The 27,250-nt window shown below is 40.0% G+C and overlaps 1 protein-coding gene and 1 long non-coding RNA gene across 6 annotated transcripts in view; one reads left to right on the top strand and one right to left on the bottom strand.

Moving 5' to 3' along the window:
• MACROD2 (mono-ADP ribosylhydrolase 2) overlaps positions 1–27,250 on the top strand; it is an 893,560-nt gene that overhangs the window by 792,317 nt on the left and 73,993 nt on the right. For 4 of the 5 annotated variants that reach the window (XM_069009015.1, XM_069009018.1, XM_069009017.1 and 1 more), the window contains exons 10-11: positions 14,042–14,083; positions 22,309–22,377. In XM_069009015.1, the coding sequence (XP_068865116.1) occupies positions 14,042–14,083; positions 22,309–22,377 (111 nt within the window). The remainder of the gene's footprint in view (positions 1–14,041; positions 14,084–22,308; positions 22,378–27,250) is intronic. The other variant, XM_069009016.1, reaches the window with a different exon arrangement.
• Positions 21,093–26,595, bottom strand: LOC138107602 (uncharacterized). Its single transcript, XR_011149633.1, has 4 exons — positions 26,511–26,595; positions 25,960–26,379; positions 22,643–22,734; positions 21,093–22,046 (listed from the first exon to the last, which is right to left on the bottom strand). It is a non-coding gene; the product is annotated as an uncharacterized lncRNA (long non-coding RNA).

The raw sequence follows: 27,250 nt of genomic DNA on the forward strand, positions 1-27,250 counted from the left end.
TTTTGTCTGGAGCACACAGAACATGCATTTCAAAAAGCGGCATTCATGTCTAATCCATTCATTGTATGGTTTTATTTTTTTGTCAGCGTACCCAACCCAAAGGATAAAGTGGCAGTACCCTGCCTACTGTTGCTGGCTCTGTTTCTGCCCTTAGGTTTAAGTGAGAGAAGAACATAGCATCAATTTGTCAACAAATCAAGGGTATTAATGCTCACTTTCATCGCCATGGCTTTGAAATTGTGGTGTAAAGCCTGGTATTGTTTCTATAAATGTAATCCCCACTTGTGTTTGAAAGTCTGAGAGACAAGAAGATGCTTCAGAGCTGTATCATGACAAGCCCAAAAGCAGAAAGAGAGCAAAGAGGAAGATTTATTTTGCTTGTTTGTTTTTCAAAACCTGACATTGTTGAACTCCTGTCTACAAAGAACCTGTGTGGCTGGGTCTCATGTTACAGAAAAACATATAATTGCCTTACACCACATTATGTAGATGATCTGCCATACCGTAGTTTTAAAAGTATATTTATTCTCATGTATGTAACAGTTTTATGATTTTTTTTGCTCAAACTAAAATTTGGGTTCTGATATGTCACCATAGAGAGGTAGTCATGGTAGGAACCCTCTAAATCCAGTGTTTTGCATATGTGGCTATACAAAAGGTTCATCCAAAGTTCACAACTGTCCAGAGAAAGTTTATTTCTCAGTATCCATAATTTAGGTAGATTATTATGGTACTAGGTATAGATTATTAAAATACCTTAGGATCCATCATCATAGATTCCTCATTGCAATTTTCTCATAACTAATGATTTGGATTTTGATATGCCTTAATGTTACAAGGCATTTACTGTCTGGTGAGCCAGAGCCATAAAAGGAACCAGTTTAGCATCTAAAGTTTTTTTTCTGACTCAGTGAAGGATTTCCTGTGGGTGGATCCAGTAGCCAGGGATTCAGGAGGTTTTTATTTTAGTGGGGTTTTTTTAGTGTCTTTAGATCTTCAACTTGTGAGGAGACAGGGAGAGGCAGGACAAATACATGCTTCCCAAATGACTCTCCTGTGGTGTTACTGGAGAAATGGTCAGTATCTGGGTCTCTCTTCTGGAGAGCCCTAACCATTAATGTACAGTCTCAGGCTTTCTTTGTCAACTTGAATTGACACTTTTCCACAAAGTACCAACACTTCAACAGATGTCAGCTGAAATTAGCCCCATGCTAAACTGCCTCCTGGTGAGAACATCAGCTAAAGGTCTGGATGGAGATCACCAGATGACCATCATGTCTGCTGTTTGTTCCTTTTATCAGGTGTGTCATGAATTGCCATCTATATTTAACATAGCAGACTTGGACAAGTTATCAGCAGACTCTCCTACTGTAGAGATATCCCGTCTCTCTGCAGGACTGTTTTCCTGCACAGAAGACTTAGCTAACATGATTCTGTGTCAAGGAGTTAGCAACTGCCTTTGGCAGTAAATTCCTGATATTTCTACTGTGGAAGAAATTAATGAAACTGGTGGTTTTGTTTTGGTTTAAAGGAAATCTATTAATTTAGTGAAATTAAAGTCTTTAAGGATAGACTTGCCCTAAATTTAAATTGATAGGACACTATCTAAACACAGGAGAGAATAACACTGAGGTATTACTTTAAGCTTAGAGAAAAAACATCAAGGCATTTTAAAAGTGCACCTTGCATTCAGAAGCATTGTGAAATATATCTACTTTAATAGATGTGGACAAAACTGCTTAGAAAGAAGAATATATTCATGGAGTTATATATATAAATAGTTATTACTTTAAACCCACTGCATTAATAAATCCAAAAAGACATGCAAATGCTTGAGCTAGTCAAGTGATAATGAAATGAAGCTAGAATTACACCTCAGTGCATTAGAGTAAGTGGAATATAGATACAGGGAAATTGTTCCATTAGTTGAACATATCATTAAGCCTATTTTGCTAGTGGAATGCCAAAGAAATTAGTCAAATAATAATATTGATATTAAGACAACTGCCAAGAGCCTTGTCATTTTCAAACTTTAAATATATAGGGGAAAGAGACAGACTTCAAAGTAATGTCATGTCTTAGCAGTGTAGCGAAGTTGTGCAGTAACAGAGCAGTTGTAACTGTCTCAGCATTTCTGATTCAATCTCAGTAATAACACTTTACAAAAACCAAGCCAGAGCCAGCATGCTCCAAGGGGGAGCAGAGCACCACTTATCTTTAACTCAGACATAGGTTCTCATGCCAGTGTTGACCAGAAAAGTCCTGGTTTGTTTAAGTAAAAGGTCCTAGTCCAGGCAGACTTTTCTGTTGATCCTCTGGGGTTTTGCTGAGAAGATTTTGTATGTTCTAGTAGGAAAAGAGCAGTAAAAAGAACAACTTTGTTGGCTTAAGATGGATCACTGTTTTAATATATCAAACAGTGCCACAGTGATGGTTTTTTTCTTTATATGAATTGAGTCCTATCTCCTTGTGCAATGAAATAGCCCAGCTGTTCTCTCTTGACCTGTGTTGTAACATTTTTCCTACGTAAACTGAGAGAATGTCTTTCAAGCAAATAAAATGTCTTTGCCTGCAGTTCTGGCTCATATGTGTAGTTCTTACATTGCTGGATTCATTGCTGTTAGTAGTATGAGTGAGTTTTCTCTGGGAAAGGAACTGCTACTTAGACCATTTTTTCTTTTGGAATGCATTGCTTCTTCTAATAGAACTCTATATGGAGTCCAGACATTAGGCATTACTTTTATTGCTAAGTATACATATTTATAAGACTTACCAGAAAATGGAATCCCCCTTGAAAATCTAGATTTGCCAACATTTACTTTGAAGTAATGCATACTTCTAGGATTCTATACATAGGAGGAAAATTAGGAGTATTTGTAAATAGTTGCCAGCTGGAGGCAATGATACCTTTTTTCTTTTCCGCCTATATTCTGTGTACACAAAGCTACTTAATACGTCAGACAGATAATCTTGTAAGGACCTTTGGCAAATGCTTATTTTTCATGGTGGCTGTCATATATTATAAACGGTTTATCTTCAATTGTAATGCTTAAAGTATTACTAAATCTACCACCTGTTATCAGTGGATTGGAGAGAAGAAACTTTTTTTTCTGAAAATGGTTTTTAGACAAAAATAATGCTATAAAAGGGATGTCCTCTGAAGCTGCACCATCCAAGGTTATATTACTTCTTGCTACTTTAAACAGAGTAACAAAATTACTTCACTAATACATTGCAAAAATTTTTGGGGAAAGGACATTTGCACTTTCATTAGGCCAGCTGACAGATGGAAGGTGCATGCTTTTAGACTTGTGTCCTTTTAGAGCTAATGAAAGGATGCTGAGCCTAAGAGATTTTTTTTTTTTTTTTAGTCATGATCAGTTGTGTTAGTAAAAAGAGAGCAATATTGCTTCATCTTGAGAAAACTTTCCCTTCCCTCTATTACAGGTTATTACAGGTTATGATATTTAATGCGTTTTCTGCTTTCATCCTGGTTGATGAAAACACTATTTCAAACCATATGGATAAGAGCTACTGCCTTACAATAATTCTCCTATTACTTCAGGAGGATGCACAGCATCCTGCTTGTGCATAAAATGTGTGAATATATTAAAATTGCAGAGGAAATTCATTGTTAAGAGATCTCCCAAGCTTGGAATCAAATTGGAAACTGTCTACATGGCTGAATGAAGGGCTTTGTATTAAAAAGGCCAATCCCTGTGCTAATACGTGAGCGAACTCCTAAGCAGGGACTGTAATTTCTGTACTGGTATTGAGAGGCATCGCTCTCTCTGCTTACTATGGCAGACTGCACTGGGGCTGGAACAGTCCTCTGCATGAGCAAAGGAGTCATAAGTTAGCCCTTAGCAAGTAATCCAGTATCAAATGGGTAATTCATCTGATAAATTTAGCCTCTCTATTTGCATTTGCAGTGTTCATGAGCCAATTTGTTTCTGTAATTCATCACCTGAATGTATTCCGCAAAGTATTTTTCATGGACTTTATTTTACTCTGTGGAAAGGTGCCAAGCAGTTTACTGGAAGTGCCCAATATCCTTTATGGGAGGTTTCACCTGGGCAGTGATTTGCCTTATAAGTCACAAGGCTCTGTTTTTCTGAGTGGTTACGGCTGGAGTATAAAGGCCACCGGGGCTTGGGGTCCTGCAGAAATGTCCCTTAGGGAGTAAGATTTGGGGCAGTTTGATATATCTTTAGCTTTCTTCTCCTGATGAATAAGGGCCATCCTGAAGGTTTTGGTTGCAGCTGCTTTTCCTGCCTCCATGCAGACTATGCAAGTTGCTGTCTTCACAGCTGATGAATGCCTGTGATCTCACAGGGTGAAACTGGAAGCAGTCAGACCATTGTATTACTCTCTTCACTGCTTTCCCTCACAAAGCTTGCAAGGTACTGTTTGCTGTCTTGCTTCCTCAACCCCATAGTTCCAATAGAACTGTTGTATTGGGTTGCTTAGGGGACTCTGGTTTCTCTGCCTCTTGAAACTTTTGTCTTGTCCCTTGGAGATCCTGCTTGGCTTTTCAGATGGTGACTGTGCCATGACCATGCATACCTTTCCTTTCTAGTGCTGTGTATGAAGCCACTGAGAGCATACCAGGGTACCCCTCAGTATTTATGCTGTCATAACCATCCAGCATGCTCTGGATTCCATGCCAGCATTGAACATTTCCCTCAGATTTCCAGTCTTGTGTGAGTCTTGTGTTGAGGCAGGGATGAGTGAGGAATTTTTGGTGGGTGGAAGGTGGAAGGCAGCAGTGGGTTTGGAGAAGTTGTGGCACACTGATGTTTTTATGAGGGTACAAAATGCTCTCTGCATCCCTTTGAACTGTATATTGGAAGACATCATACTCAGATGGCTCCTGCAAGGCCCCTTGTTGAAGAATTTATTCAAAACAGCTGGAGAGAAGCACAGCCCCAGTGTTTCCCCTGATGGTTCTTCGGTCCTCAGCAGTGGAGGCTTCCAAGGAAGCACTGCCCATCTGGGGGAGCTGGAGGAGCCTATGCACTAAAATAGGATGTTGGCTTTGCTCCAGTTCTCTCCCACAGCACCTACGGATCCTGATAAAGTACCCTCCAGTGTAAATAGGTTGCTGTAGAAATTGTTCTCAATCCAAAAGTTTAAATGTTTAAAATACCTGTCCATTTTGAAACATGTCTGAAAACAACTTACCTCGGAAAATCGCAAGGTCACTTAAAGCTAAATGTGTTCATAAAACTGTAAACCAAAATTCTTCTATGACTTTCTGTCTTTATTTGCCACGGTAAAGATTGTGCCAGTCCTACCACTCATTGGGGTTGTCTGTTTTGCCCATTTTGCCAATGACTCAGTGTAGTGCAGGAGGGTGATCAAGCAGCAGCTCTGGAGTGGTGCTTGGGGGACAGAACATATAGCTGATGGTTCAGATACTGTTTTCAGCATCTTAGAAGATAAACAGATCAAGAAAGGGTTCCCAGCACCTTCTAACATGGCAGTAGGTTTCCAGTACCTAAAAAAAAGGTAATGGGTAGCTTCCCCCTTCCTTTTGAATCATAGTAAAACTTCCTGAAATTATTTTATGGCCAACTGCTGAATTGCTCCAGACTTTGTGTGTTGCAATTATTGGTCACCCAAAAACATGGTTTGATAGAGGCTTGTGATACTGTCTGCACTATGGTCTGGAAAACCGTTTGCTTCCTCAATCCTGATGGCAGCAGTGTCACAGCTTGGAGCAGGGCATGGATCAGCAATGGGACCATAACCTATAAAAGTGCTGTTGTCAGGAGTTTTTGCTTTTGCTTTGCTAAATGGAGCCTCATCTTCTTTGCTTCTTGGCATCTTGTAGAGATTTTTCATGTCTCCTTTTGTGAAACTGACAACAGAGCCTGCAATCAATCCAGAAGTCGGGGGAAATGGCTATTTCTATGTATTTGTCCACTCACTCCAAATCCCTGAGCTTTCCAGTTCCTGGGAGACACCTGTATAGGAACTGCATTGAAACAGCAAAGTGGCAGGTGGATGAGGATGCCGTTGAAGGCACAGGGGTCATTTAGATGCAAGGATCAGGTTGCTATGCATGATAACAGCATGGGGGAGCACAGGAAGATGATGAGCTTGGTAATTAGGTGAATACAGAGCAGATATTTACCATCTCTTGTAACACAAGGAGTGCAAGGTGTCCCAGAAAATGATGAATCAGGATGAAAACAAGCAAAAGGAAGTAGTTTTTCACCCAGCACAGAGCTAGGATCTAAGAGTACTTGGTATGAGGTGCTGCAAAGCCTGTAGGTTTTAAATACAGTTTAAAAAAGGATTAGCTCAACCAACAGAGGACTGGTGCAATGACAGCTATTCATCTTCATGGCCTACGTGTAACCTTAGGCTCAGGGAGTGACTGGCATAGGGAAGTGTGTTGCTGTTCTCTTCTGTACTCAGCCCTTCACACATGGATCCCTGGCACCAGAAAATGAACAAGCAGCTTTTTCTGTTTAATATGTTATGTGAATACATCTTTGATCAGGGATCTTTTCTTCCTACTCTGTTGGGTATTGTGGCATCTCATTAAAGCATTCCAAATATCCTGTCCTTTCTTGCCACAGTCTCCAAATGACTTCATGTGCTCCACTGCTTCTTATTTCCAAGGATGCAGTTAAATTCGGGTTTGTCTCATTTGATTGCCTCTGCCATAGGTTACTGATGAGATATTGTTAGAAGCTTGTATTTGCAAATGTATGACCATATGCAAAACATGCCATTTTGTGTGTGTCTACTAGATTAACATCCAATTTAGCACTTGTGTGAACAAAACTTTGTTATTTTCAGTATTTTAGGGCAGAGAGGAAATAAGGAATAGGTTATTTTTTAAAACCTGAAACCTGTTTCCCCAAGGAGTGCCTTGGTCCTTTTACATAAGGTAGAAGCGTCTGGAAAACAGAAATCCAAATGTGATCCTGATGTGAGTACCATTTCCTTCACTGGAATAAGGTTGTCCAGTTCCCTCACTGTGAGAACAGCAGTTACTGCATAGTCTTTGTATGCAGCTAAGGTTCATATGGTTTGTATGGTATGTATTTTACAGCAGATCAAGTGATATAGTTCATAAAAGAGGTCATCGATGTGATGACAAAAAAGCCCCGGTGCCTAACTTCTTAAGAGATTGGTACTAAGGATTTCCATGTGATGTGGCTTCAGAAACTACAAACACATTCTACCTTCTGTGAGGCTCCAGTGTTGTGGGACTGGTTTAACTAAACAACACAGGAAGGAAACTGGTGCTACTGCTGCAGTATGGCCAGGATGTACAGAGTGTATCAGTGAAAGTTTCTTTATAATCAGACAAAAAAATTCAGTGAAACTTGCTTAGTATCAGGTGGAGGTTTATATAGTGCCTGCTGCTCTGTATGCAGGATTGCATGTTTAAAGGATAGAAATGTTCAGAACAAAAAGGAGTCCTATTTTTACTTCCAAAGCAGAAGAATGCACTTTTTTTGTTAAGGATCTTTTTGTTTTGCCTTTTTCTTGGTTTTTTTCCTTCATCTTAGGAGCACTGAGGATGAGGGAAAGTTTTATAGAAAATACAACTTTTTACTAGGAGAGAAGAAAAGAATCAGGACTGTTTTAGTTGATCTCATCTGCCAGAGATTTCCAAACCTGCTTCTCCTCAAAGAAAATATTGCCCTTTTTTGTGCTATTTTCTGTGACATTTCCTTAGTGGAGAACTAAGTTGGAGGAATCAAAACAACCAAAAGAGCTGGGGAGATCCTGGGTTATTACAAGCCTCATATGTACGTTTGGGCTTCGAGAAACCTTCCTGTGTGGCTCACTGTGCTACAGCAACATTGACTCTCATGCTGAGGTGGACATAAAGCCTGTACACTGTCGTGAAGCTCTTTTTGGGTATCAACAGTGGTAATAAGCCACCAAAAGAAGTGATTTTTCATTTACTAGGGATTGTAATAAGATATGAGATACGATTATAAATCTCCCTAAGGCTGTGAAGGTGATCATGCAGTCAGGTGGTTGATGCTTTGGGATAAAATTTTGGAAAGACAGGTGTGGGAGAGAGAAATATGGAGAGTGAGAGCCTGCTTGGTCTTTTCAGCTGCTGGAAACATGATATTATCATGGTTTAGATGGTTTGCCTCAAGTGGGTACCCTCGCCCACACTGCTGGCTGCTCCAAGACTGGACACAAAAAGTTGTTCAAGACTGACCCAAAATGGGATCAGTTTTCCTCAAAGGTAAAATGGGATCCATTTTCCACTGCTGCACTGCTCCTCCTCTGTTATCCCAGTGGAAACGGTACAGGCAGATCATGGAATACATGCTAGGGAAATTCTTGGCAGTAGGAACTTTTCAAGCCAGACCCATATTTTTGCACTGCAAATAAGCTCAAGAGGATGGCTGCAGATCTCAGTGCTGAAATTTTCAGGGGTTTCTTTTGGTTTGAGTTTTTATTTTAAGACATCAACAGTATGATCACCAACTTGTCATTTCAGCCTCCTGTACAGCTCTGCCCATCTTATTTCTCTCTTTGCCAGAGCATGGTCATACAAGCTGCAGAGGGGATTTTTGGTCCATTCCCACAGTACCCTCCCTGTTCTCCCCTGGTTTTGGTCAGTACATGGAGCCACGCTTGCAAGGAGGAGCAGACTGAAACATGTAGGTTGAGTGACAATAGGGAAACATCTGGAAATCAGGAAACTACAGAAAATGCTGGGAAAAGGAAAAAATCCTGAAAGATGCAATTAGGCAGCTGAGGAAAGGTTAGAGGGAGGCAGGGAGGAGCCAGCAGCATGCAGTGCTGTTGGGGAGTGCCAGCAGCCCGGGATGCAGGACCTGAATGCAGATGAAGCAGCAGCTGCCTGCAGCATGGAGCTGGCTCTCATGTAAGGGCTTCTCAATGCACACACAGTTAAAAATTAAAAGTGTTTGTACAGTGCTGGCTCTCCACATGCTAACATGAAGGAGAATGCAAATGAAAGCATGAGCAACAAGGAGGAGGTGGTTTAATGGCTTTGGGGATTAGCAGCAGTATTTAGAGCTTTTCACCTCTCTGTTCCTAACATAAATCTTAACTCAGATTGATGGTTGTAGCCATCTGGCTTGTGTCTGCTTGTATGCCACGACTAGGGAGACAGGGAAACAACCTGACCAGCAAGGCAAAGGCAAAACAAAATGAACTGACAGAAGAAGGCATCCTCTTCTCCAGTGTCGATAAGAGCAGATATGGTGTAATTATTCCATTTCCCAAAGCTCGGCAGATAACAAGGGAGAGGGCAGTGAAAGAGCCACAGGCATCACTTAGCACATGACCCCACCAGGGAACCTGTGGCTTGCACAAAAGCTTATGCTCTGAGCAACTTGCTCCCAAATGTAAAGCTCTCTGATCTTTTAGAGATCTAGTTACCCCAGGTGGCCTGGGAGTTAGAGGGAGACTTTCAATCGTAGGTTGACTTTCAACTGTAAATTATTTTGTACTTGAGTGGAAACTGTTCTCCCACACATCACTGATCTAATACCTTAATTCTATGTAGTATACCTCAGCTTATACACTGGAAAATTTTGCACTCTGAAACCATATGACACATTTTGGTTTAGAAGGTTTTCTTGTCTCCTAAGCCTTCTAAATACTGGTGTGACTTCTCCTGGGGATGGGCTGACCCTTTCTGGTAGTCAGTGTCAGTTTTCCTCTCACCCAGACTGCAAGATCAGTCATTCCTTTTCTAGCAAGGTCATCTTGGTAGAACTTCCCAAAATCCAGGGCTTTAATGGGGAAGCGATGTGAAAGGTCATTGTTCTACTTCTCCAGCCAGAGGAATAACCAAGTGTGGGTAGATGTGCGCACACACTAGAGCATGTTTTGCTAGTCAATTATCTTTCAACAGCTCTAAAGTGAGGGTGAGAGGTACAGAGGATCTCACCTCTGGTCTTTCCAGTGGGGGAGTTTGGACAAGAAATATTGACAATATGTATTTAAGGAAATGTTTCCAGCTGACAAAGATTCACTCTTAGGTTCTTCTGTCATTTTGTCCAGTTTTGCTTTGGGATTGAATGTCTGTGGTGCGTATTTCAAACAAAAAGAAACTTTTCAAAGGCTTCCTCTAGATGGGGTAAGAAAATGTATAAGGAAAATTTAAAAAAATTTAAAAAACAGAAACAAAACCAAAAACCCATCAAACAAAACTAGGTATAACAAATCTTATGGTAATCTTGGCACTGATTTTGCTTTATATTAGGCATGTAGAGCTTCAGTAAAAAATATTTTTACTTCTTCAGAACCAGTTGCCAAGAAACTGCCCTTAATATCATTTTTTTCAGGGGGTAAGTGAATGCATTTTGGACATAGACTTCTACACCACTGATTTTTATGTCAAATAATTGGTTTTGGCATAGAGCTCTGTCAGCTAAACATGGTGTTTATCACTTCAGCCAGCCACCCCAAGGTCAGTGAAAGACAATGTTTTATATTTAACAGGGAAATGCTTCCACCAGATGGATTAATAGTGTGAGAGTAATAATTACAGACATACGAAGTGGCTGGGGATTGCTGTGTGCCAAAGTGAAACTCAGATTCGTATCTAGATTGGGGTAAATTTTTCAAAAGCACCACAATGACTCAGAGATCATGTCACCAAGTTATTTGGAGCCAAACTTCCATTTTCAGAAATGATGTGGAGACTTCGCTGCCTTTCAGCAAGCCTTAGGTAGCTCTTCCCAGAAAAAAAAAACAGCCTTTAATTCACAATTAGTTCACAAAAGCAGTCTTTGCCTCTTCATAATTATATTGCATAATGACTTCCCTACTTTTTAATAACACCAGATTTCTTGTCTGTGTCCATTATCACCAGCTTAGAAACTATTCTGTTGCTTTGGGAATTTTATTATCCAAGTCACTTACAGAACTATAATTAAGAACTTCCACAGAAGAGCAGGTGATACATGTATGTTAAGATGTTATATTCTGCTGATTTAGTGTCATATCTTAGATTAATTTGAAACTTTATCATGCTGGTTTCATTACAAATGCTTCCATGGAAAGAACATGTTATTGGAAACTGAATAATTAATAATCTCTGTGTTACCAAATGTTTTCTGAGCAGTTTGTTGAAGAATCGCAGAGCTCCAGTTGAAAATCCTGGCTCTGTTGAAGCCAACTACAGAATTCCACATGGGCTTTAACAATATTTTTCATTTTCTTATCTTAAAAATTACTTGTCAAAGCCCCTTAAGGTTATATGTATGTTGGGGGTTAGGATTTTTCCTTTTGTTTTCTTTCTCTTAGGGAATTCTCTCCCATTTGTTGCTGAGAAAACATAACGACCAGTACTTAAGGGAGACAAAGAATGTAGCCACGGAGGATGGGCATGAGTGCAGCTGGTTGCTACTATCTTACCTGAGGGATTTTCTCTTGGGAAGGGCAGAGTTAAAGCGGGAATTTGGGCTGGGGGAAGGGGCTGGGCACAGCCTCTAGCTCGCTCTCACTCTCGACATTGGAGGGGACACAGGCTGTAGTCATTGTGGAGGGACTTCACCACCACTGAGGGGTTTCATCTCCTGCCGGCTTCTCCTACCATGAGTGAAGCTCTGCTCGTAAGAGTGGCCATTGATTGCACTGGGACCTTATTAACACCTGACCTCACCAAAGGACCCTTCACCATCTGCTCGGGTGCCTCAGAGGAAACCCTGGCACTCCGAGCCATGAGCCCCTCTGAGGGAGCCTCTCCCAGCCCTGTTCGGGAGACAGGGATGCCACTGCCCAGCCCCGCTGCCACTGCCCTGGGGTTTTTGCTACACTGTAACCCAACACCCAGTGCCTGCCCAGACACCCCATGGCTCCTGCTACAGCTCCAGAGTTTCTGATACATTTTGTTTGCTACTCTGGGATCTGCTCGTCCCTGCTGTTCCACCTTGCTGCTTCCAAGGTTCCTGCTACAGCTCATTTCGCTATCCAGAGGGGCACCGGGATCAGCTGTCCCTGGGGGTTTGCAAAGGAAACCCTTTTTCCATCCCTTCCACCGTCTCACCCACCATTACCCCGTGAGGGAGATGCGGCCGAGCTCGCGCCACAGCGCCCCCTGCAGGCGCGGGGAACCATCGCAGCCGCCCTGCCCGGCCGGGAGCCCCCGGCGCCTCTGCCGGCTGTGAGCGGAACTGCACCGGAGGGGAAACCGCCTGCGGCCCAGAGAGGCTGGGGCTGGGGTTCTGCTCTGTTTGCTGCTGCTGCCGGTGTTGTTGTTTGTTTGCCTTATTATACATACACATGCTAGTAAAGAACTGTTATTCCTTTTCCCATATCTTTGCCTGAAAGCCCCTTAATTTCAAATTTATTATAATTCAGAGGGAAGGTGGTCATATTGTCCACTCTAAGGGAGGTTCCTGCCTTCCTTGGCAGACACCTGTCTTTCAAATTGAGACAGTATACAAATTTACATTTGAACAGTATACGCTTATATGCCTTTTTCACCTCCAAAGCAATTGTTTGAAGAATAAGGAAAAAGGAAGTAAAATGTACAGTGACTTTTTTCAGTCCTTTGGGCCAGTACTAAAATGTACTCAAGAGAAATGTAATGTGCTGCTGTTTAGTGCCTTCTGAAAGTTCTGCCCTCCAGATCATGTCTGAATGAGAGGGAAAGGGGAGAAGGGTGGATGCAGATCCATGTACTGAAGATTCAGAAAATTCTCACACTCCTGACTTTAATGCTTATAATGAATTATAATTCCCAGTGGAGGTCTGTATTATTAACCAATTTTTCTGCTCTCATGATACTTGGAATAAAGTTTCAGGCTCCAAATCTTGATGAGAGCAGTGCCTAATCCTCATAGCCAGTCACATCATTTGGATCTCAGCAGAGTTGCTGGTGTAACATTCTAACCCTGTAAATTTGGACCTAAATACTGCTGTTAGTTTCCATTGGCACTGCTATTATATTGCAAAGCTCCTTTGGCCGTCATAATATGCATATGTTCCTGTTTGAAAGATACTAAGCCTCAGACAGAAGTTGTGGGCTTGCTACAGAATTTGCACATGCCCATATCATAGAATCATAGAATGATTGGTTGGAAGGAACCTTAAAGATCATCTGATTCCAACCCACCCTGCCATGGGCTGGGACACCTTGCACTAGACCAGGTTCTCCAATCCCTGTCCAGACTGGCCTTGAGCACTTCCAGGGATGGGGCATCCACAGCTTCTCTGTCAATTTGTTCTACTGCCTCAACACACTCAGAATGAAGAATTTCTTCCCAATATCTCAATTAAACCAGCCTTTTTTTAGTTTAAAGCCATTCCCTCTTGTCCTCTCACTACAGGCTCTGGTAAAAAGTCCCTCAGCAACTCCATTTAAAAGGATATAAACAGAGTTTGTATGAATCAGGAATATAATTGACATAAACTTCTGTGATCCGTGAGCTCTCCATTAGATAATTAAGGCTCTGGAACATTAATTACCAAGATGTTAACTAAGGCTAATAATTTCTCCTTTTTTAACTCAGCAAAACAACTTGTAAGAAATTCCTTTGTTACCAAAATGGAACGTTTTGCAAAAGGAATCTGCTTTCCTTGTCTCTAATCTTAAGCTTAAAAATGTTTTGTTCCTAGCTAGCCCAAGTTCAGTCTTCACAGAATCATTTTGTTCTTAAATCAATTTGTCTGGCTGGCAAATATTTAGTAACATCCTTGTGTGGTTTTCTAGTAGGGTAGCTAGTTCTCTTCTTAGCATAGCCAGCTGTTCCAAGGAAACAAAGCAAACTGAAACGTGTCAAGTAAACCAAAAGCTCTGCAGGAAAGAGAATGGAATTTTGTATTATAGCTGTCTTAATTTGTAGAATTGTGTAAATGATGCAGAATTTTATTCCCTATCCTTATTCCCTACATTTCCTGTATCTGGTAGTAACCAGTATCAAAACCTCCTTTCCCCATCCAGCTCCAGATTTCACTGCAAAATGTCAAACAGAAGATAAGTTATGGGCAATTTGAAACATGGAATATTTCATTTTAGATGTTTGCTGGTATTGCTATTAACCTTTTTCCTCTAATTTTTTTTTGACAGATGATGCTAATGAAGAAGGGGCTCAGCTGAGTGAAGAGAGAGGTGAGTAAAGAATATTTTTATGCTAAAATATATCACTTTTCTGAAGCATAAACCAAACTGAAAAAATTCTAGAAATTAATTGCCTTAGTCAAGATAAGCAGTGCTAATCATTATTGCCAATGTTATAACAGTCATCTCTGGTTTTTAACACAAAATTAGGGTGAACCATCCCTGATAATAAATAGTGCAGGGTAAGACTGGCTGAGACTACTTTTTTAACGTCATCATCTGTTATGAGCTTTTGGGTGATACTTCATTGCTTTTTATCAACAGCTAGTTTTAACATGGAGGGGAAATAATAACAATTCTTCAGTGTCTTCGTCTGTAAAAAAGTGTGAATAGACCAGTTCTTGAGTCATTTGCCATTCTGAATTGTGGTAGTGATTTGTTCTCAATGAAAACAGTAGCAAAACTCTTCCACAAACTCTTAAATACACTGAGCTTGATCAGACAATGGTTCAGATGATTTTTTCCTGGTCCTCATAATTTGCTGTTTAAAACAAGTGTCACTGTTTAGGGTTTGTGGATGACATGAAATGGAAATGATGGATAGGTACAAGGGGAAGAAAGGCCAGAGGAACAAGAAAAGGAGAGGACAGAGGATCAGATAACTCCCATAAGGACAAAAGCTTCCATTCAGGAGACTTCCACTAGTTTTTTCTAGAAAGCTTCATCCACTTAATCTTGACCAGGTTTTTTGTAACAGGCTTCCACCACAGGACCTTCTGATACTTTCCCTGCTGACTTCACCTGGAGGCCCTCAGTGAACATCTCCTGTTCCATATGGATCTCTGTGCAGTGACGGACCTCCTTTTATGTGTATATACTCTTCTGCCTCTCCTTCCAAAACAGCTAATACCCCTAGGTCTCTGTGACCCTGATCACATCATGGTCCAGTGACTGGAACATCCAGCTCTCTTTATGAAAACATACAGGATCAGAAAGAGCCATGTGGAGAAAGGCAGGGATATACTAGCCAGAAAATAGAGGTAAAAGCTTTTGAAGCAGTATGTTGGCTACTTAAATTGGCAAGATTGTCCTAAAGACAAATGGATTATGATCATTTATGCAACCACCTAATTACCTTAGAAATTAGAAATACTTGAAGAATGGTGCATATGCATAGGTGTGAAAACACGGATATACACAGATAGATAGGTGTTATAGATCAGTACATTATTTTATGGCTGTTCTGGCCTGTTGATTTTATTACATATAATTGTAATTACATTTTGGTGTCAAGATTACTGGATAGGAACTTTCAGTAATTTTAATACAGTTAGTGTGATTGATATAGTTGTATGAACATACATAAAAGTAGAAAAAAAGAGCCCATCATTCTGTAACAAACATTTGCCAAAGATAATCCTACAGTTAAATTTGCAGTATTCATCTAACATTTCCAATTTTATTTTTTTATATTTATCATGACGTGTATTTTTGTAAGTCAAATTATTTTGCATTTTTTTTCTTGCTGTTTTTATGGAGATTATGCAAATTAAATTGGTGTGGGATTTTTAAAAAGCATTTTAAATTAGAATTTAAAAGAAGTACAATTCTACTTAATAGTCAATCTCTTATTTTTTGTCTTGTATCCCTCACAGCTTCATTACTTTAGGTAAAACTACATAGTTACTCTGGGAAATTATCACTGAATTAATCTGAGGAAAATATTTCCTTACCTGTCTCTTTCTTTTGTGCATATGAGATAGATCACATCAGAGCTGCCCTCACAGGTCTTGGATGCTATGAGCTTCAACAGCACATCCTTGGTTATTTCTTTATCAGTTGGAGACATTTTGGGAATCAGTGCATTGGCTGTCAGCAATCAATACCTACAGGGCTAAAAATAAATATCTTTTGTATATCCACCCCAGTAGTGTAACACATATACAAAAGTTATTCCTTTTTGACCTATTTCTGTATGGAGTTTTTAATGATTGTAAGATGCGTTTACTGGAATTATAAATACAAACACAATTTTTGCCTTGAGGGGAGTTTTCATTTTTATACTCAGATTTTTATCAGTTTGGAGGATATCTGCTTTTTACTCTTCAAAGGGGAAAATAGAGAAGTAACTTCTAGTCACCACTTCAACATACTAATTGAATAATCATTCCTCATTACATTTGACTTCATGGGTCATGACTGCAGCAGATGGAGTCAACAGTTGGCACCAGTATTGATAACTCTTTGTCCTTGAGCTGTCCATATCCAACCTGCTTTGGGGTGTTTCCTCCAATTCTTTTGCCTAAAGTGAAAAAGAAATGTTGGATTCCTAGAGAGCACATGTTGCAGACTACTGACATGTATAGGACCTTTGGCGGAGATTGAAATCTGAATTTTACCTAAATTCCTGTGCCTCAGCTTCCTGTTGGCTGGGTGTTTCAGAGGGCCAATATCAGACCAAGAGAAAATACAGAGTAAATGCAAGGACACAAATGAGCTGTAGGCTCATTGTGTCTGTACCAATCAAGTTTTGAAGAACGTGGTTGGATGATAAGATGGAGGTTACAGATTCAGTCCTAGTTTAAATCTGGTGGCAAAAATTAAAGGGAAAAAAAACCCTGATCCTGGTTTGGTGTCTGCTGAAGGCAGTGGGAATATGTCCATTGGCTTCAGTGCACACCAGATTAGGCTTTAGGAATAGATAGAAAATTAACTGGGAGTAAGAAATAAGAGATTACCAAATGAGTGTATTACTGAGTGATGGATACATTACAAAAGTAATCTATCTTGTGTTTCTACCACCCTGAAGTGCAAATACCTCATTACATGCAGAAAGGCCTTTTTTATTTGATTAATCTTCAAAATAAATAAGAGAATATCCTAATTACATCTGTGTCCTGGTTTAAAGGATAGGTGTCTGCCAAGGAAGGCAGGAACCACCCTTGGAATGGAAAATACGACCCCCCTCCCCTCCAAATGATTATAATTTTGAAATTAAGGGGCTTTCAGGCAAAGATATGGGAAAAGGAATAACAGTTCTTTATTGGTACATATATGTATAACACAGCAAACAAACAACAACACCGGCAGCAACAACAAACAGAACAGAAACCCAGCCCCAGCCTCTCTCAGCCACAGGCCCTTTCCCCTCCGGTGCAGTTCCGCTCACAGCCGGCAGGGGCGCTGGTGGCTCCCGACCGGGCAGGGCGGGTGCGATGATTCCCCCGCGCCTGCAGGGGGCGCTGTGGGGTGAGCTCGGCCGCATCTCCCTCACGGGGTAATGGCGGGTGTGCCAGCAGAAGAGAGAGAGAACGGGCTTTCCTTTGCAAACTGACGGGAAGCAGCCAGTCTCAGTGCCACTTGGGAAACTGAATGGACTGCAGCAGGAAACCTCAGAAAGAGCAAGCTGGAACAGCAGAGGCAGGCACACCCAGGGATGGCAAACAAAATGTAGCAGGAATTCCCGGGCCCTGCCAGAAGCCCCAGGGTGTTTGGGTGTCAGGTTACAGTGTAGCAAGCAGCCCTGAAGCAGTGACAGAGAACAGCTGGTCTGGGTGAAGAATCGCTCCCCTGGGCAGCTCACCTGTGATGGCTGGTCCCGGGGTCAGGCTGCACAGAGGGGGCGGCTCCAGCAGGGGACAGGTGCTCCCGGGTGCCAGCGATACGCGCACTGGCTCTGGGCTCCCAAGCAGCAGAAAAGCAGAGAAGCAAACCAGTAAGCTCCAGTCACAGTGCCAAAGGAAAAGAAAAAAAACAGGCAAAAATACACGGCAACAAGAATCTCTCTTCAGAGGGATCGCGCTGCTTGGCCGTGGAGACAAAATTGCCCCACCAGAAGGAAGCAACCATGCTTCTCCCCAACTCCCACAGGTTAGTTCTCACCCACTGCAATACTCCTGGAGCTAGGGGGGATGGGGGGGGAGCAGCGACCACCCCGGACACAAAACAGAAAAAGAAATAAAAATTAGTATGGGATAAAAAACCATCCCCAAGCCAGTCTGCCAGATAATATCCATCAATTGATACTGTAAAATCACCCAGCAGGAATGACCATTTTGGCAAGTTTATCACATAACATCACTGCATATACTGGACATACTAGAATAAGAAAGACATTTAAAAATAAAAATAATCCACTCTTACTAAATATCCACACTCAAATCCACTATTGTAATGTCATTTGACTAACAGGATTTTAACCCATCAGTCTGTTATTCTGAATGCTGAGTCTTGTAACAGTTGCTGGCTTAATGGCACCATTTAATTTGAAGTGCTTTGAGGCTGTCATTCGTTGTGCAGTAGGTGTTAGAAGGGTTTGAGTCAAAAGGGCAGATACAGTAATAGCAGGTCCGGGCCTGTGCAGGTCTACATCTCAGCTTTGCTTTGTGAATGATTTCTTACATAAGACAAGGATCGGATGACCCAACAGTCAGTGTTTCCTGGGTGTTCTAATTTCCTTTTTTCTTTTTCCTTTTTTTTTCTAATGGTAGGAGAATTGACTTATGTCACCACATATTAATGTTATTATGTGCTGACACAAGTCAATTCTCTTACAATTACCATTTAAAAAAAAGAAAAAAACACTCAGGAAAAACTTTCAATTCTGAATCTGTATTCTCCCTCAACCTTGTTCACCTTCAGTCTCTGCCAGGTACCAAAGCCTTTTGACCTCATCTCTTAGTCTGTTGCCACACTACTGTCATTTCCCATCAAGTAGTTGTTCCTAATAAAAGCCCTGCTGGTTATCCTGTTTCTATTCTGAGCATTCTAATTAATTACCTATTCATTACTTAGAAGCCACAGGGAAAGATGAAGGATCTCATTCACATTAACAAGGCCTAATACCTAATAACACCCTATTACAATCAAGATACATAAATACAGAATTTTTTTGCATGTCCCACTGTATGCACACCCTTACACTTGGAGATTGTTTTTTGGAGGGAGTATCTTTTTTCCTGAGAGGAAAGTAGCAATCCCTTGCAGCAAGGCAAATTTGGAAGTTGTGAAGGATTTTGGAAATAGGTTACTTGGAGACAGACACTGAGATTTAAATGACTTGTTGACCCCCTGAATTAGCCTATAAAGAAGAAATATTTCTCCCAGTAGTAGAGCCCAGAAACCTTTTTGCACAAATGATCACAACTGGAAAAGCTTTTAATATTATCAGTTCAGACACCTGTCCAGGTGTGCTCTTTTTAAAAAGAAATTTGCAGACAAAATTTCTGCAATATTTAGCTAACTGTTTGGAAGGACATACACACTGCTGGAGAGCAGAAAGGGTTAAGAGTTGTATTTTGATCATGGTAAACATAGATCCTTTTCTGTCTCTGGAATAAGGGTTGTCTGCTAAAAAATAGTGAAATTGCGATTGAACTCTTGTTCTCCTGGGACACTGCCTTTACATCCTTTTGTGAGCATTTTGAAAGCTCTTTATAGAGTGCAAAAAGACCGTTTCTTCTTTTATCTACTAAGATAGTAACAGTTCTGACTTCTCTGAATGTTCACCTCCTCCCTCTCAGTCTTTGGCCTGTCAATTAAGATGTTGGTTGTATTATCTAATGTATTCTAATAGTCCTGAAAGACCTGGCTGGACATTTGCACTTTAACTTGATTGACATTAGACGTGTGGGACTGGAGGAAACTTCACAGATTGGTTAGATGATACCATTCATCAGTAGAGAGACAAGTGTTGATTGAAGCATTCCTATCGATTCAGTCCCCTAATGTGACTTCTTCTCAGCCAAAAAAGAGAACATAGTAGGTAGTTCAGAGTGGCATTTGAACCAAAGAAGCCATTGATACGGTCCACCATAAATATTCAAGTTATTTTTTAAAAGAAATTGAAAGCATTGGCATGAATAAGTCATCACAAGTCTGGTTATTTTCAGGATTTCTCTTTTGTATCAAAGTTCTTGTTGAAGTCTATCAGCATTGCTCCTGAGCCCTTTAAAGGGTTGACAAAGCATGTCTTTATTTGGCAGGTTTTGCCTTTATTTTTCCCTACAGATTTTCTTGTGGTTACTCCTGCCTTCTTCACTCCAGAAAAGAATTCATCTTAGCACTTGAAAACTCCGGTTTTCCTAAAAATACAGTGTCTGAATTTCTAATTCAGATGAGCAAACATGATGACACATGACATGTCCTGTATTAAGTGCACTCAGGAAGTCTACCACATGGTATGAAGTCAAACCTAAAGGCTTGTTCTGCTTTGCAGTAACTGGCTTTACTTACTGATTGCTAAGGACCCTTCATGCTCTGAGCTGTATGTAGTTCTAGAAAGAAATGGAAATTGCCTTCTAGTAGAAATAAATAAGAGCAATGATCAGTTCAGCCTTTTTTTTTCCATAGTGGTCTTTCATTAAAATTAAGAAAGTGAGATAGAATTTAATTACTCACATACAGATCTCCATTTTGGAATTTTTGTTGATATTTTGAGCTCTCTTGCATCTTCCCAATCCATGGCTCTTCTGGGTTTTTTGGGCATAAGTAGGGTAGAATAACCAGTTTTCCAAGAGGAGGGGCAGAGGATGTTTCTGTGTTCCCTGGGCTCCATGCAAAGCCAATCATTCACTCCCTTTTTATCTTTTGAATGAACACAATATTCTTAGAGTTATAGAATATCCTGAATTGAAGGGACCCACAAGGATCATTGAGTCCAACTAGTCCAACAGTCCTTGAATCTGCAAGTTCCCTTTTCACATCCTAACTACTTTCATACCTCCTGTTTTGAAATTTTCAGCATTTTGCTTCTAAATATATGTCATTGTGGAAGGCTAGACATAAAAGGGGAGGATCTACGGTTCTTAACAGAGCCAAGTCCTTTATGAGAGCTGGGAATTTAATTGTCAAGAGCCATTTAAAACTCCAGCAACATAAAGAGTAGATGATTGTGTGGCATATATGTGACAGCAGAAGAGACCGTGGGAATTTTTGAAACACTTAAGCAATTTATAAAACATGTGTAGATAGTTCTTTCCCAGTTGTTAATTAGCTAATCAGTTTGAAGTAATACCATGATTCCTATTTTCTAATGGCAACAGCAATAAGGGCAAATCGAGTTTCCTAGTTACAAGTGGTCAAAGTTTATTTCCAGCACACACAAAAATATGCTTTCTTTAGGCTTCTCCTGCACCCAAGCCCTCAGTTAGCCACAAGGAATGAGGAGGTTTGACAGAAAGTCAAATGACAGAAAGTAGTTTTCCCATCACAGCTGAATACATTCAGTAGGTGCAATGAATTGAATTTTAATTGTCTACCAGTCGCTGCTTTCATGGTTAAGCAATGATGTTCAAAGAATGTTTTAATTAGAGAACCCGCTTGCATGAAATGTCTTAATTTATGAATACCTTTTATGCTTAATTTCTAGCTTGGCCTCCCTTTTTACTAATAGGCATTCTCTGCTACCAGTTTGTACCTTGAGGTGTGTCATAGCAAACAAACAGTAATGTCATAATTTATGTTATGATGACAGGATATTTTGAAAATATGTAGAAAAAAATCATAATTTTTAAAGTTTGACCAACTGAGATTAAACACTGTGTACTTCAGTCCCTATAAGTAAGGGAGATTTCACATTTAATGAACCTCAATTACTTTTTTACTCCCATTCCTCCAGCTTGATATTGCCTACTGTCTGAAAGGCTGGAATGGATTTTTTTCAACCCTAACATTTCTATCTTGTAAAGCTTTCATTTCCTTAACTTCACTATCAAATTTATTTCTTTACCTTTCATTTGATTATTCATTTCAGTCTATATTCATTTGTTATGTTAAAACAGTGACTGGAGAATTGAGCTGAGAGAAAAAAATCATTTCGTTCAGATTATTTCTCCACAGTTTCATAATGCAGTATAATAAATATTATGTTTAGAAGTACAAATTAAAACATTATTTGCTTTGGGTTTTTAATTATTTTTTCTGTAGAGATAAAGAGCTTGTGAAGCAGTATGTTATTTCAGTAAGAGCTTTCTTCACTTCTGTTCCGTGAAAGTCAGAGAAAGTGCAGTCCAAACTGAAAGACACATACATGTTATAAATTTCATAAGAGATGATGCAATAATTAACTTTAATAACAGAAAGATTAAAGACATATACGTTATAAATTTCATAAGAGATGATGCAATAATTAACTTTAATAACAGAAAGATAGGCATTGAGTACTGAATGGAGTGCTGACATAAAACATAGAGTTGTGTTATCACACATGGTAATATCTGATAAAATGAAACCATTTCCAAATAACATATGTAATTTATAATTTTTTATGTTTAAAGAAGGCCAGCCTCCATCTCCCACAAAGAGCAAAGAAGAGCAGCCTGAGGACCTGCAGGATGATGCTGAAGGTACGTGGTCTAACAGCTTCTCAGGGCTATTAATCAATTCACATTTGGAGGAAAAGTTTATTTTGAATTCTTGGGAAAGAACTGGAAAGCTTTCAGTTAAGAATGCCATTTGCACACACTTGGGAAGTTCTTTTTGGCCTGGATAAGTCTTATGTAGTATATTTCATCCTAAGGTAGATTCACAATTACAAATCCTATTTTTGTATGATGGTCTACTGATTATTGCTGATACATCTTAATAAATTGCTGCTGTTTTATCTCTAACCTGTTCTGACGATGTAATTAAACGCCGAAGTGCAATCCACGTTGTACAGGGCTTGGGTCATAGTCTGATTGGTTAAGTTGGCTAGGTACCTGCTGATAAACATGGAGCAATATAATCATCACTTTCCTTTTCTACAAGAAACTTTTGCTGTTTTCCTTTTTACAGTGTTTATGTTTCTAGACCTTACACAGTGTAGTGCATCTATCCCTAGTTAGAAGTCACAGGTGATTAACATTATGCCTATAGTGTTGCTCCTCTAAGGATACTTTCCTCTGCTTGAGTCTTCTCAGGGAAGCTTGTCCATGTGTATGGACATAAATGTGGTCTATGCTGTTGTCAAACTGTATCAAAGTGTATTTTCCTAATCTCTATCTCTTTGGGAGAGTTGATTAAAGATGTTAACATCAAAGGCTTATTTTCAGAGTGCACAGTTTCACACTGCTTTCAGAGATGTGGAAGAGCAAAACACCCCAATGCTGAAGAAATTCCCCTTCTGTGAAATAGTTAAAAGGAGGAATCTTAATCTTTAATCCATGACAGTTCCTTATCATGGATTCTTTTTGACCTAATATTCCTCAAATGACACACCTCATTTTGCGCCTCAACCAGTGGCTCTACAATCTTCAGCATTTTGATATAGCACTGTGCATTCAGCTCCTAAAATATTCTGACTAGGGTATAGTGTGAGTCACAAAGAGCAGAAAAGGGTTAACATCTATCATTTTAAGTAACTGCTAGTAACATCCTGTCACTAATGTTGTGGCTGGTTGTTAATGGCAAGTAGTTAAAGCAATAGCTGTCATCACCTGGAAGGTGTGGAGGGACCCAAGAAATTTCATCACTCCTGTGTGTCTTTCCTGTCATGCTGCACTGAACCCAAATTAAATTAAAATACCAATTTTATGTTTGGATTAGAGAATTTGGCGATGACAAACCACATGTCCATTTGTATGGGGGCTAACCCACAGGTGGGATTGTGGTGACACTTCCAGTGTTCCTAAACAGGCAGAGCAATAGCTGTTTTACAATATATTCTTACATGGAGTGTGGCTAAGAGTTTTCCTTGTATCTGTGTCTTGAAAAAAAACAAAGCAAAACAAAAGGAAGAGAAAAAGTGTTGTCAAAGTGTAAGCATTTCCTTCCATTCAAAAATTAACTGATTATGTTGTTTCATTCTTTCTGTGGCTCCCTGGATACTGTTTCCTATTTCTCTGTGCCTATCCATGTTTCCTGGTGACCTACAGTTCACTTTGTGAAGCACAAATAAATGTGTTGGAAGGGCAAAGTAAACAGTATGGCAATAGAATTATTGCATTACTCCTGAGCTGTAAAATGCCTGAACTCCTTGAATTTGATGCCATACAGAAGATTTTGCTGGTGCAGAATTGAAGTCTGTAAAACGTAATCACTGCTGCAAGATTTAATATAGCCTATGGCAGTTCCCCCATCTCCTAGGCAGGAACCAAACCTGTAATGTTTAGGATTGTAAGTCTAAATTTGGCCTTGAGAGTTGTTGTGATGGAGGAAAGAATAGGTGATTAAAGTGTTTGCTGAGGGGCCTGTGGAGAAACCTGGATTGGGTTTCTTTGGCATTACCTGTGCCTCTGGAAGAGAAGAGAAGTTGGGCTCCAGACCCTGAATTCCTGTCAAGTTGCCAGGCGGCTGGAGTCTAATGTATTGTACCTGTGAGCCATTTCCATTGAAGTAAATGGGATTTGCACGTATTTGTCTGAGAAGAGGATTTAGTTTCTCTTGGTCCAATTATTAGCTGTTGGTTTTGACTAATAAAAAGAACTTTTGATGGAGCACCTTGAAGATTATGAAAGTTCTGAATATGTGACATGAACCACAACTACATGTCTGAGTAATTTTATTTAGGCAGGGGTCTCTCTTCACTTCCAAAAAGCTACCTTTTTTTCTTTTTAATGGAAAAACTGAGTAGCTTATGCATATAAACAGTCTTGAATAAAACACTACAAAGCCAAACTCTGCCTGAGGTCAACTTGGTTGAATTTCCCTTAGGGTAAAACTGAAGTGCTTTGTGGTGTGTTTAAAATTTGGGATAGTTCACTTTAGGTATCCCAGGTTGTTTTGTTAGGTTTTTTTTGTTGTTTTTTTTTTTTTTTTTTTTAAAAAGCAAGAAAAAACCACCCAAAATCACACACACAAAAAAGTAAACAAATATTAAAAAAAAACCCAACACAAACAAAAACCCCCAAAAGCCCAACTCCTACCTTTTAACAATAAAAGCAAGTCCAAATTTAACATAGGATATTATTTTCCCCTCGGTAACATGACCAGCTATAAAATATTTAACGAATGTACACTGAGACATGGGAAGAACTCAACGTATTTTACTCTGCTTGGTTGTGAGTGTCATTTTAGATTGAAGATGGGAGTACAACTTTCAATGATATCAGCCTCATGTCTGCCCTCGTGACAGTCTCTGAAACCTATTCCACTGAGTTCAGCAATATTTCTGCTGAAATATTTTTCTCCAGCTCACCAGGCTGGTTCATTGGCTAGAGGCAATGGAGCAATATCTTTTCAGTGCATGTAAAAACCTCCACAGAAGATTGGGTACAGTAAGTTCCTTTATTATTACCCTCTTTGCAATCACGGAAAGGCGAGTAAAGAGCTTGTTTTGCAGTAAGCTAAAATAAACATTTGACATGCTAATGAAAGCAATCTTACATCGAACCACTAAAGTATTAATGGTGTCTGTTATTATGCTATTAGATATATTATTCTCCAACTCCAGACTGTTGGTAGAGAAAAGTGTGAGCTGCACAGCAGATTCTTATGTCAGTGGCTGTATTCCATAGATTTTCACTGCAGAGGTATTGTCTGTGAAAATGGATAGACTGGGAAACATCTTTTACTCACAGGTTCCCTGCAGTATTTCAGGTTTGACATGTGCAAACTTGCCATATAATTTTCTGCTTTTTTGTTCTTTTTTTTTTTCTCCCACCACTTTCCCACATCCTGGGAGAGTAAAAGCAGGCAGGGATAATTTTGTCTTTCCCTCAGTCAGGTACATTCATTGATTGACTGATTGTAAAGTGTCAGGTGAACAAAATATATTTGGCACTAAACAAAACATACACACGTCTTACTTCAGTAGCTTCATAATGCAATCTTAAAGTGGTTACATAAATAAAATGGCAGTACTTGTCACAGCATAGCAGCCATGAGTTGGCACAAATGCCACAGTCACCTGTTCTCATCCTACTTATTGTCACCAAGCTAAGGCAAATCATTTATACAAAAGCCTAAAAAACCAAAAATTTTAAATGTTCCTTGTTTCTCTTACCTACCTCCCCACATGTCCTCCCATATCTAGTGAACAGCATGGTGTGTGCAATAAATTTTTCCGATAGTGGGAGAAGCAAAACTGTTTGCCCTTTCCTTCTTTATGGGATTTCTCAGATATAAAGCAGAGCCTGCCCAAGAGCTCCCCCATCCATTCCCTTCATGGTCTGTGTGAGATCAATATTGTATCAAAGATGAGTAACACATCCAGTAACAGCAGCACAAGTGCCTGCTTTTTCTCTTCCTCCAGCAGAAAAATAATCAATCCGTGCTGCAAAAGCCATTTCCTTGCCCTCCTTCAAGGGATGCGGAGACAGAACTGGAGCTCTGGAAGTTGTTTTACTCCAGCTTCTCTCAAAAGCTGCTCCCCAGGTGATCTGATTCATCCTGATAGACTGGATAGGCTGTCGGTCTCCCAGGATCACCTGTGCAAGGAGCAGGTCTGTTGGAGTTATTTGTCCAGGATGAACTCTGTCTGCTTCCCATTCACTTGGTGGGAAGGAGAACAGGTTGATGAATAAGCCAAACCACAAAGGTCAAAATGAACACAAATCACCTTTAACAGAGTTGATGGTGTTGGTTCCTTTGCCTGATGGGGTCATCACAATCTGGCCTCTTGGCTTTCTAAGCTAACATCACATGTCTGAATGTTGTGTCAGAAATAGAGGCTCACCAGCTGGCACCTGCCTGACTTGGTGGATGCTCTGTCCATGAGAGATGTCAGTCTGGTGATTGAAATACATAGCAGAAATAAGGCAAAAATAAAACTATATCTTATTTTGACAACTCATTGGTCCAGCAGGTCATGGCCATTTAGTAGGATTTCCATCAAGAGGGAGACATACAAAAAGTTTTTGTGAAATGGTAAAAAGCACATAGTCTTGGGACTAGAAAATAAACCTCTGTTTATGGCTTAATCCTCTAACTGTGAGATTAACATAAGGCTTCCTGTTCCTGCTTCTCCTTTATGTGCCATGAATTTTGCAGCTGTGCTGCTCACTCCCTAGCTTCATGGAGAGGGATCTAGTGTATGCACCCACCATAGTCCATGGTACTTGGCTTGTGCTACATCCCTCCAAGGTGGGCTCAATCGTCTCTGGAGCTGGTGGGATGCACAGAGTAGCTGCTCTTTCTTGCCATTACACAGATGTTCTAAGCATCTCTTCTAAGGCTCTTCTAACTGTGCAGGCCTGATTGTCTCTCTCTTTAACGTATGAATTAATATTATCTAGATTTGACTTATGATTAGTTTTAATATGTTCTGCAGTTTATAGCAAGCAATTCTTTTATCCCTTG

Source organism: Aphelocoma coerulescens, chromosome 3, assembly GCF_041296385.1.
Source record: "Aphelocoma coerulescens isolate FSJ_1873_10779 chromosome 3, UR_Acoe_1.0, whole genome shotgun sequence".
Classification (NCBI taxonomy): Eukaryota; Metazoa; Chordata; class Aves; order Passeriformes; family Corvidae; genus Aphelocoma; species Aphelocoma coerulescens.